At 58.4% G+C, this 11335-nt stretch overlaps 1 protein-coding gene across 4 annotated transcripts in view; it reads right to left on the bottom strand.

Moving 5' to 3' along the window:
* Positions 1 to 1309: 1309 nt before the first annotated feature.
* SPOCD1 (SPOC domain containing 1) overlaps positions 1310 to 11335 on the bottom strand; it is a 28311-nt gene continuing 18285 nt past the window's right edge. For 3 of the 4 annotated variants that reach the window (XM_028113931.1, XM_028113930.1, XM_028113933.1), the window contains 13 exons: positions 10958 to 11134; positions 10488 to 10529; positions 10306 to 10366; positions 9852 to 9942; positions 8742 to 8901; positions 8508 to 8624; positions 6875 to 7000; positions 4857 to 4989; positions 4481 to 4631; positions 4034 to 4169; positions 3377 to 3466; positions 2904 to 3090; positions 1310 to 2144 (listed from right to left, as the gene is read on the bottom strand). In XM_028113931.1, coding sequence (XP_027969732.1) covers positions 1480 to 2144; positions 2904 to 3090; positions 3377 to 3466; positions 4034 to 4169; positions 4481 to 4631; positions 4857 to 4989; positions 6875 to 7000; positions 8508 to 8624; positions 8742 to 8901; positions 9852 to 9942; positions 10306 to 10366; positions 10488 to 10529; positions 10958 to 11134 — 2136 coding nt within the window. In that variant the 3' untranslated portion in view covers positions 1310 to 1479. The remainder of the gene's footprint in view (positions 2145 to 2903; positions 3091 to 3376; positions 3467 to 4033; positions 4170 to 4480; positions 4632 to 4856; positions 4990 to 6874; positions 7001 to 8507; positions 8625 to 8741; positions 8902 to 9851; positions 9943 to 10305; positions 10367 to 10487; positions 10530 to 10957; positions 11135 to 11335) is intronic. The other variant, XM_028113934.1, reaches the window with a different exon arrangement.

The following is an 11335-nucleotide window of genomic DNA, read 5'->3' as shown; positions in this document are numbered from 1 at the left end:
GACTCAGATCAAGCGGCAGGTTGCATAGTAATTTGCGTCATTTACATACAGCACCGAGGCTGGGGCGCTCACCAGCCGGTCGGAGTCGGCCAAGTTACCGAAGGAGCCCCGCCCCCGCCCCTGCTTCACTCGTCCAGTCCCCTCAGTCCCTTCGCCGTGTCCCACTTCTGCCCCCGCACCACACCCCCGGCCCCGCTTCCGGTCCCTCCGGCTACAATTCCGTACCTCTCCCCGCCCCCCGCTCGTCCTCCGGTCGGCTAGCCCCGACCTCCATCCCTAGGCCGAGAGCCCCCTCTGCTGTCGGCCGCGGGTAGGGCAGCAGCAGAACTCATGGGGCGGAGAAGAGGGGCTACCCTAAACAACCAAGGCCCCATCCTTCCCAGTACAGCACCGTCCAGAGCGAGGCTAGTGCATGGGTAGACTTCCAGAAGGATGGACGGGGTGCCCCCCTTTAGGACCGGGGAGGGGGGTGAGGAGGAGGGAGGGGTCCCGCCAGAAGTTCTTTCCTCTAAGCCAGGCCCTGCCTCTTCCCACTGGGTTAGGCAGCCAGGGGGCAGCTAGTTTCCAGGTGGGTCCCCGGACTAAGTTCTCCCAAGGTCCATCCCACGCTGAAATATTTTACAATTGTAGACGCTGTTAGGAGCTCACTCCTGGCCCCAGGCAAAGCAGCACCATCCAGCCCTAACACCAGCTTCCAACCCTACCCTGAATGCCCACTCCCTCCCAGGCCAAGACCCTTGGCTTTCTCCTGTACCAGTCTCGGGGAGCTCACAAGAGGCGCAGAGAAGAGTCATCCTATACGGCTCTCCCAACTTACTCAACAGAGACCCACACACAGACATGCAATCAGACATCCATACATACAGATGCACACAGACACAGGGAATATGGTGGTACCCAACTAGCCAGATGAAAAAAAATCTTGGTAACTGAAAAAATTCTTTTTGGTAACTGAAAAATTTAAAAACCACTGCAACTTGCTCTCCTCTTTCTCCCTAACAATCTCTAGATGTCTGTGCCCCTGCAAAAGCCTCATTTCTGTCCCCCCCAACCTAGTTCTGCCCTCTCTACCATCGCTTCTTCCTCCTAGTTCCGAATACTTGCAGAATGCCTCCAGAACCCACCACGGCAACAGCCGTGCCCTGGGGCGCAGTGATGGTTCAGGAGCTCAAGACAAGCAACTGGCAAGGCTGCCCCCTCCATCCTCAGCACTTCAGCTCTGCCACATCTGTGCATAGAAACACACACCTACCCTGACCCACACCTGGCCCGCCCCAGCGTCTCTCCTGATCAGCCAGCAGATGCAATCTCACCTTTGCCAAACTCTTTATTGAACCAAAAATCAACACCAAGCAGACTGCAGAACAAGAATCTCAAAACAGCTGGCCCTCCCCTCTTCCTCTGCCCCTCCCTCTGGAACAGCTCAGGATTCCGTCCCGGGGACGGAATCAATGTCTCTCTTCTGGTGGGTAATGAGAGTCAGGTCTCTCCGGGGAAGGTACACTCAGAGCCAGCTCCATCTGTAGGACCCAAAGAGTCAGAAGCCTGGCCAGGGGGCTCTGGAGCTATAGGGGGCTGGCAAAGTAGGCCAAGAATTCCAGGGGCCGCAGGGGGTGGGGCAGGGGTTGGGGGGAAGAGCCCCTGGCCTGGGGATCTCAGTGAGGCTTGGAGCTGGTGGCTCATGGACACCAGAGATTCCAGATGCTGGAGCAGGGCCTGGTGGGGACAGGAGGCCCTGTGGAGGTGCTGGCCGGGGCCAGATGATGCTGCTGAATAGGGTTGCCAGGACTGGCATTGGCGTGGTTTGGGGGGCCGCTGCCCTCGCCCAGGACTCTGCCAGGTCTCTGGCTCTCCCCACAGTCTCCCCCTGCCTCTGGGGGGCCTCTGCCAAGCACAGATTCCCCTTGGAGCCAAGCTGCTATCGCCCTGGCTCGGCTGCAGAGTGCCCCTTGGGGGAGGGGAGCCCTTTGGGGCCACGCTGGGACTCCTGTCCTCTGGCTGATAGCATCTTCTCTCTACTTTTCTGTTGAAGGAGACCATCTTTCGAACCTTCCCCCACAAAGGGCCGGACTCCGCTGTGTCTGGAAGCCCTGCCTTGGGGAGCAGCACGGCTAGGACCAGGCTTGAGTGGGCGGCTTCCAGGCCTGGGGAAAGAGGAAGTGGAGAGACCAAAGGCCGGGTAGGAGAGAACACAGTGTCCCTACAAGCTGCACTGTGGCTGCAGCAGGTCTATCGAGGCCCCAGGGAGAGCTCTCCAGCAGTGAGAGGGGGGCCCACGAGATGCTGGGAACAGTAAGGAGGAGGGTGAGCCTGTCTCGGGCACGGGATCGGACTCACCTGACAGAGGGTAGAGCAATGGATGGTCTGACCTCAAGACTATGGATTCAGAGTCTACCACATTGTCCCCAGGACAGGCAGCCCAGAAAGGCCAAGTGCTCTACTTGGAAATGGGCACAGTCCACCCCTTTACCCCCCCCCCCACTCCCACCCCAGGTGCTTTGCTGGAGCCATGCCCTGTGCACCAAGGCCAGCCTTGGCCTAGGACCGCTGTGGTGAAACATCCTCCTTCCTGTCGCTTGTTCGTGGGTCCTGCCTCTGTCCCGCTGTGTCTGCCTCCAGTGTGGCCGCCCCCTGAGTCTGCAGCCGTGCCGCCCAGCTGTGAGGCCTGGCCTGGCTCCTGACTGGCCGTGTGACTCCGGACAAGCCACCTGCTTTCCCCCTACCTCAGTTTCCTCATCTGGGAGAAACCGACAGCAGCATTCCAATGGGGTTATTCTGAGGACTCGAATTAATAGAAGTGAAGCTTTTGGAACACGGCCCCGCACCCAGTGAGCAATATAGAGCTACTCCTGTCAGCCCACATGCCCGCTCCGGCTGGCCCGGCCCGGCATTGGGGCACTCACCAGGGCCTCCCAGAGGGCGCAGTCTGGGGGGCAGGGGCTGGAAGGCCGGCAGGGGCAGCAGGACCACGCCCACGTGCTCCACGGCTGCCAGGCCATGGCGCTGCTTGTTGTTGAGATAGGAGTAGAGCAGCCGGCAGTTCTGGGTGTCCCGAGGCCCGTGTGGGCACAGTCTGGCCACGCAGATGTCCTGCAGTTGTAGGAAGGAGGGTGGCTTTTGGAGCAGCCATCCTTTCCTCCTGCGAACACCCCTGCCCTCATCTAAACCTCTGATGACCCTGTGAGGATGTGTGGCCTCACTTTCCAGAGGAGGAAAGAGAGGGCCTTGCCCAGGGTCACACAGTATCTACGGTTACAGTGGGAACTAGACCCAGACACCCTAAACCAGGCCTCTGCTCCAGAGGTGGAGGGGGGGGCACAGGGCTGGGGGGGTCCCCAGCTAGGAGGAGAGGGGGTGCCCAAGGATGGCAGTTTACCTTGGCCTCGGCCGGGCAGATGCTGGCCAAAAGTTCCCAGACAGTATTGGAGGGGATGCAGCCTGCTGAACGGATCACCTCAGGCAGGGTCTGGGGGCAGGCAGGATGCCCAGTCAGCTCCCTAGCTTCCCACCCACTTAGGGCACACTCAACACTGGCCGCCTCGAAGCCACAGCCTTTGGCGACGAGGATGGACGGGCGGTATACCAGAACCCCGGGAAGGTCAGTGGCTGCCCAGGAAGCCCTGACTGCCCCTGGAGGCCTACAGCCTATCTGGGCGAGTCTCCTGCAGCTCCTCAGAAGCCCCTTCCTCGTTCCTTGAACTTTCCACCCCCATCCCAGAGTTCAGCTGATCATTCAATCACTCGACAATCCCTCCTAACACCCTCCCCTGGACCAGGGAGGCACCACACTGCTCTCCTGGGGCCCTCTTGCATTATGCCTTGGGTCACAGGCAGTCCTTGACCCCTGTGCATCTCCGCAGGAGTAGGGCTGCTGTCTCATTTGCCCCATGCCCAGCGCAGGGCCAGGCACAGAGAGGGTACCAATGCCTTGTTCTAGAATGAGGGAGTAAAAGAATGAATGAATGAAAGCCGCGTGAGCAGCTGACCACCCAGCATGTGAGGGACACAACCCTGGCGAGCAGGGCTGGAGTACCATGAGGAGCCGACAACTGTTTCCAGACACCAGCTGGGCCTTGGCCCTGAACCGCTTGATGGAGAACATGTCCAGAGCTCCCTCCCAGGGTGGCTGGCTGGGCAGGGCCTTTGTGGGCCCAGCATGCATCTGGAGCCTAGAAAGAGGGAGAGAGAGACAGGGCCAGACAGAGCAGGTTATCAGGACATCCCTCAGCATCTCCCTACTTTTCAGAGAAAGTCCTGTGTTCCCAGTGTGGGTGCTGGAACACTAGTCTGAGCATGGCCTTGTGAGGCGGGGAACCAGCAGGCAGCGATGACTGGTTCCATTGCACAGATGAGGAAACTGAGACCCACAAAAGAGGCAGGATTTGCCCAAGGCCACAAAGAAAGAAGAGCCCATACTGCATCTGCTGCCCCCCCCCAGGTGGCTGCCCCCACCGACCCTCTCCCAGCCCCAGCCCCACACCTGTCCTGGAGCTGTGTGGGACACTTCTCCCTAGTTTGGGGCACCTCTGGAGAGGACGCGAGGGTTGGCCTTGGGGTTCTCTGAAAGACACTGTCCCCTATCCTCCCAGTAGCTTTGAAGGAGCCTGGCAGCTCACCCGAGGGCTTCCAATCTACAAAGAACAGAAGCAGAGACTGGTGGACAGGCAGCTACATGAAGCCAGCCTAGGGCTTTAGAAGCCAGGCTTTAAACCAGGTTCTTTTCGAGGTGACCTGGGACACAGGTATGCCCACCCTGCCACCTTCTCCCCAGGCCATGAATCCCTGTTGCTGCTGAGCCCCCTGCTCAGCCCCAGCCTGCCCACCACCCCTGCACCCAGCCTGTGTCTCCCCCCAACCCGTGCAGATGCGGCAGCTGGGGTCCAGGAAGTGGTGCTCGTGCTGACCCGTGGTGGTCTCGTTCTGCTCCGGGGTGGCCTTCAGTGTGGCAGGCAGGGCCAGTGGGCTGCAGTCTATGGACACCATGGGTCCCTAGGAAGCACAGGAGAGAGCAGTGGGCTGGTAAGGTGCTAGGGAAGTCAGCAGCTCTCCATCACTAGGGAGCCTCAGGGATATGGTTCTATTTTTCCAAATAATACATTCTTTTACTATAGAGCTACCGTGAACATGTTAGAGAAAATTTGGAAAATACAGAAAATGTGAAAATTACCAAAAAATCACCCCTTGTCCCAGCACTCAGAGACACTTGTTGGCACCCTGGGTATCCTTGTAGCCATTTGCCCACACACAGGGTGTGGGGGTCCTTTGACTAAAATAGCTGGGATAAAATAGTCCACCTGTATTCTCATTGCATAACTGTGATCACTGTATTCTCACTGTGCAACTGAAGGGGGGGGGGACCGTCGTGTATGCATCACCTCCACTGCTGGATGGTGGGGGTCGTTCCCAGATTTTCACCATCACAAACAGTACTGAGGACATCCTTATGCAGAGAGTATTTTCCTAAACTTTCAACTCTGTCCCTAGGACAAGTTCTCAGAAGCAGATGACAGAATCAGGGAGAGTGAGCATTTTTAAGCCTTGATGTTCACTGCCAAATCAGCTTTTCCCCTCACAATAGAAACAGCTTTAACCACAAAACAAACATGGCTTTAGGAAGATTTTTTTTAAAAGATTCGGAAACTCGACTCTGGCCTCATAAACCGCCTGCAGAGTAGCACGAAGGCACACGCTTCAAATCACAGCTCCCCCAGGACCAACTAAGTGACCTTGGGCAAAGGGCTTCTGGTTCCTCATGCAGGACACTGGCATCACCTCCCTCGTAGGTCACTGTGAGATCTGAATGAGGCACTGTTTGTCAAAGGGGCGCACAGCAGGTGCTCGATAAGGAGTAAAGATGTTGTCATGTGTTATCCCCCCTCCGCTACTCTGCCACTTCCCCCCTCCCCAGCCCCAGTGAGGACTTCTTTTTGGTCTTCTAGTTCCTCCCTCCACACTTATGTGCAATTTATTCAGGGAATACAGATTGGTTTCGGCTGGGGACTCCCTTCCATACAGGCAGCGGTTCTGGTGCGTGGCCTGGACCCCGGCTTGGAGCGGGGCGGGGAGGGAGCAGGGATTTTGGTCTGTCATGTTCACTGTCATTTACAGAGCACACATGGCTCAAGGGGTCCATCTGCGCTGTCCATCCCCGACACAGAGCTGATTAGAGGCGGGTGAGCTTCTGACCCACAGAACCCCCAAGCCAAGCCAGAACAGCCTCCCGGGAGTGACTGAAATAAGCCAAGGGGGAGTTCAGATTGTCGGCGGGAGGCTGAGCCGATGATGAGTTCATTGGTTTGAGGGCTGCGGAGCCGCCATGGCAGGACATGTGCAAGACGGAGGGGCGACAGGGAGGAAGGGGCAGGATGGACGTGAGGACAGAGCAGATCTCTGGCGATGAGAGGGGAGTGCAGCAATGCCCTGGGCTCCAGGTGGTTCTGTGCCCCCAGCACCCCTAAGTCCCACCACCAAAGAGAGGAGGTCTCTGTTCCTCACATCCCAAAACCGTCGCTGATTCAGTGTGGCCCTCCTGCTTCCCAGCCAGAGATCTGGCGGGAATGTCCGGAGCTGGGGAAAACTGCGGTGATAAGACTTATTCCCACTCCTGTGGGGTGCCATGGCGTTAGGCCCGAAGGAGGGGACCAGCACCAAGAAGGTGAGGACAGGCCAGTCCCAGGGGTTCAAGTCCTGCCCCATGTTCACCTGGACCCCTGTGGCAATGACCATCCCCTTGTGCACAGTGAAGACCTTGGCCCTCACAGCAATCCGGTGACTTGCTCAAGGCCACCCAGCTGCTGAGGTGAGGAGTGGGACCCTGGGCACAAGGCTTCCCCTCCCCCCACCCCCGGCGTCGTCAGGTCAGGCTGCCTCTTACCACCAGATCCTCCAAGGTCAGCGTCTGGTCCACGTCCCGCAGGATCTCGACCTCACCCTTGTGGGTCAGTTTGAAGGCTGGGAGGCTGCACGGCTCCTTCTGTTGCTGCTCAATGATCTCCAGGCCCTGGAGGGGCCAAGCAGCCCAAACTCAGCCAGGTCAGGGGCTCCCAGGCCACCACGAGCCCAAGCACTCCCTCTCTTCCCCGGAGGCCCCTCTCCCGCGGTCCCCCCTGTGCCAGCCCCCACCCCTCCCTTCACACTTCGGTTTCCACGTTCCTGCGCCTAACACGCCCTCCCCCCTCAGCTCTACTGCTCCATAGTCCACTCATTCGCCCTCCAAACTCAAGCCCTGCCTCCTCCAGCAAGCCCTCCTGAGCTTCATCTTCTCCCACAAGTCAGTTCTGCCTCTGCCCGTACGCCAGCCCATTCTGGGAAGAATACGGTGTAGCCGAAAGAGTGTGCAGGCTCGGGAGCATCACCTGGGTCATGACTAGAGACCCCCAAGGTAATGTGGCCTTAGACAAACACTTCACCGCTCTGAGCCTCGGTGTATTTGTTTTCTAGGAATCAAATTAAGGGCATTAAATTAAACAGCAAATGTAGAATGCTTGCCTGGAGCCTGGCTCACAGTAAATGCTACCTGTCATTCTTATTGTTGATCAACGTCATCCTATCTGAAACGTTTCCTGGAAGCCTGGAGGAGGTCCCATCCTCCCTGGAGGGCTGGCCTCATGGGTGTGGGCTCCTGCGGTTATACCCCGCATGGCCCTTCACAGGACCCCATGCTTCATGCTGTCGCCATCTTGAAATTCTTAAGAGTTGTTGAGCAAAAGGCCACACAGTTTTGTCTGGCACCGCCCCCCACAAGTTATATAACTGGTCCTGCTCCTGGTGCCTCACAGGTACCTGGACAGCAGCTCAGCCTACAGTGGACAGAGTCACCTAGTGGATTCTAGGTCAGTCTAATCAGCCCGGTGTCTTCCAGAACAGGGGCCGCAGAACCCCACCCTGTCCCACCGGCCTACTCCGAGATCAGCCCCCTCTCCTTCAGGGGCCACCAGCAAGCACTCCCCCAAGCCCGCTCAGTGCCCGCACCTTCCCTGTCCCTGAGCCGTCCCCAGGAAGGCAGAGACCCATGGACACAGGGTGTATGGGGACGTGACTGTGAAGCATGAGGGCTGTGGGGTCCCTCCCCCAGTCTGGGGCACCAGGAAGACTTTTCTGGGCCTTCTGAGACTGACATGGGAAGAGGGGCCCTCCAGGGTGGATGACATCACTGGTGGATGACAATCCTGGACTCCAGACCCTAGACCATCACACCCAGTACCCCAGCCCCCGCCCGCAGCCTAGCTCCACAGAAAAGCAAGTGGAAGGTGATACTTCTCGAGGGTCACCTCTCTACCAAGTTCTCCATCCCCAGTCCCTTTCATTTTTGCCTCTTTTCCATTTTTTTTGTGGAGAGAGTCTCTCTTTCTCCCTGTCTTCCTGCTCTTTCTTTCCATTTCCTCCTTTCTCTGTCTTGTGCTCCCCGAATTTCACTGTCCCCCGCCTCACTCTGCCCTGTCCCTCCTTCTGCACACCCGGGCCCTCCCCTCCCCCATCACCCACCCTGACTTGACCCAACAGCTCACCCTTTTTTCCTCCTGGTCCCGCCAGCGGGCCAGCTCTTGGGGGGCCAGCTGGGTGGAGCTCATCCGCACCAGGTCGTGGGGGGTGACATCTCCCCGAACCACTTTGAGAAACAGGTCCTGCAGGGGCAGGCATGGGGGCTGCACCACACTGCTCCAGAAGCCCCCAAGCCAACATCCTGCCAGGGCTCCGAGCCTCCAAGGGAGGGTCTGGCCTAGCCCCCAAGCCCCGCTCACCGGATTCCGGGGGTCGCGCAGGTTGAACAGCAGGCTGCGGTACTTGGTCTTGTAGCGACAGCTGGTGGCTTGTGTCAGGTCGAAGAGGGCTATCTCAATACCAACAGCAATGCCCTCCACCGCCTCCTCACTCAGCACCAGATTTGGGAGCTCCTGGAGGCTGCGGGGCAACAGTGGAGTCACAGGTCTGAGCCCGCAAGGTGACCTAGGCACCGGCTGGACAGGCAAAGTACGGGGAAGAGTCCGGAGCAACTGCGCTTCTATTCTGGGCATCTTCCTATGTATACATATTCATTCTCTCTCTCTTTTTTTAAGATTTTATTTATTTATTTGACAGAGAGAGAATGAGAGAGAGAGAGCACGAGAGGGAAGAGAGTCAGAGGGAGAAGCAGACTCCCCGCTGAGCAGGGAGCCCGATGTGGGACTCGATCCCGGGACTCCAGGATCATGACCCTGAGCCGAAGGCAGTCGCTTAACCAACTGACCCCAACTCTGTGAGAAAGCAGTATTCTCATTCTCCATTTGTGGATAGGGTGAGCGAGGCTCAGAGAACATAAGGGGCTTGCCCAAGGCCGCATGATGGGTGGCAAAGCACGATCTGACTGCTCAGCCCATGCTTTGTCCTTGGCCAGTGGAACTGGGATGGAGGAAGCCTGGGGGGGGAAGGGGAAGGCATCAGGCAGGCAGGGGACAGAGCCCTGGCCCTGAATGTAACACGGACTCTGCCACCGGCCTGCTGTGTGGCCTTTGCCAAGTCCTACCCTCTCTGGGCCTTGGTCTCACCATTGTAAACGAGAGCTCCGGGCCCAGAGCTCTCAGATGCTCCCAGGAGAGTCTCACTGTGTCTGAAAGCATCTGCTGTGGGTGACGACCACGAGCACATGAGCAGCAGCAGTGGCTTAATGGGAGGGCATGACCTTGAAGCCAGGGAGACCCAGGTTCAAATGTCAGCTCTCCACCAGCTCACTGTGCAGGCAGATGACCTCACAGCTACAAAATGGGGTTAGTCATACATGCAGAAGCCCTGAGGACATGGCAGCATGGGCCTGGGAGGTGAGGACAGCTCTCGGGATGTCACAGATGTCAGAGAAGTGGGAAGCGAGGACTTACCGACTCCACAGCACCTCCTGCATGGCATGGACCACCGTACCCCGTACCCCAATATCCAGGGATAGCTTTTCCTGGTGGGGCTGAAGCTGAGCTATAGGGAGAGAGAGAGAGAGAGAGAGAGAGAGAGAGAGAGAGAGAGAGAGAGAGAGAGTCACAAACTCCCATGGGATGCCGAGGAGCAAGGGGTGAGAGAGACTCAATGCTGATGGGTTTAGGCAGACAAGGGGTGGGTCCAACCTCAGGGACCGGAGATGTCTAGGATCCAATCCCAGGTAGCCAGCAGCCCCCTCCCTCTGGGGAAGGACTGAGGCCAGTAGGAGGAGGGGGATCAGAGGTGAGAGAGGAGACTCCTAGCAGGGACTGGGGCCAGCAGCTGGGCATGAGGCCCTGCTAGTCCCCAGCAGCCCCTGGAAGACAAGCAGCTACTGAGGGGGCACCCTCCCTGGCCCCTCACCTGAGTCTTCTCCCCCGTCTTGTGCACCAGCCTCTTCCTCTTCAGCCTCCCCTGGGCCGCACTGCAGGGAAAGGGAGAGGAAATGAGGCCATGACTCTGGGAGCAGACTCCCGGCCCCAGGGGGCACTGTTCCCCCCATCAGCTCCCCACGCTCCAGCGGGCAGGGGGGAGGAGGCACTCACCCCGGGACACTCAGCACAGGCCTCACGAAGAGGAGCCCCCTCCTGCAAGACAAAGAGGACATGGAGAGGGTGGGTTTCGCTGAGGGGAAAGGAATGACTCCTCGGAAGGCAGAAGAAGTCAGAGGCCACCAGGGGCCCATGCTGTCCCTCCTGAGGACCTTAGGACGGCAGGACATGCTGGTCAGCCAGGAACAAAGGTCAGCGACTGCTCCCCCTCCAAATGCACCAGAGGCTCAGCCCCTCCCTTGCTCCGGTCGAGCTCCTGAATTCAGGAGTGCTGGCACAAAGAGCATACAGACCCCGCGAGGCGGACAAGCAGGGGACTAACCCCATCTCTGGCTATTACGTTCGGTGTGACCATGAGCAAGTCCCAGCTGTGTGGTGGCGGTGACAGCTCTGGGAGGCAGGTGTGAAAGCGTCTCTCTGCAGGGATGATGTCACACTGTCCATGTAAAGAACCTGTTCATTACCTGGCACCCGGTGGGGCCCCGGGCCCTGGGCCTTTCCTTCCTTCTGGGCCTCTGGACAGGCGATGCTAAGCTGACCTCCATCATGTCCTCCAGAACCTCTAGCTTTGGAGGCTGCAGCTCCCCTGCCTGGCCATGGCGGATGGCCCCCAGGAGGTGGAGCACTGCCCCGGAACCAAGCTGCAGGGGAAGAAAAGCGCTTCAGAACCGAGCGGCCAAGGCCCTTCAGAGCAGCTCTCAGTTCATCTGTATTCGTTCAATGTCTCTCTCCCCCACTGCGCTGTAAGCAACACGCGGACAGAGAGCGTGGATGCCTCGGTCCCTCTCTACTTCCAATGCCTAGAACAGGCCTGACGCAAAGTAGCATTCAAGACATGTTTG

The sequence above is a fragment of the Eumetopias jubatus genome, unplaced genomic scaffold (genome assembly GCF_037043125.1).
Source record: "Eumetopias jubatus isolate StellerSeaLion01/CBP00866 unplaced genomic scaffold, mEumJub1_p1.0 scaffold_4, whole genome shotgun sequence".
In the NCBI taxonomy this organism is placed as follows: Eukaryota; Metazoa; Chordata; class Mammalia; order Carnivora; family Otariidae; genus Eumetopias; species Eumetopias jubatus.
Note: the sequence above shows the minus strand (reverse complement) of the source record. Positions and strands in the feature narration are given on the sequence as shown.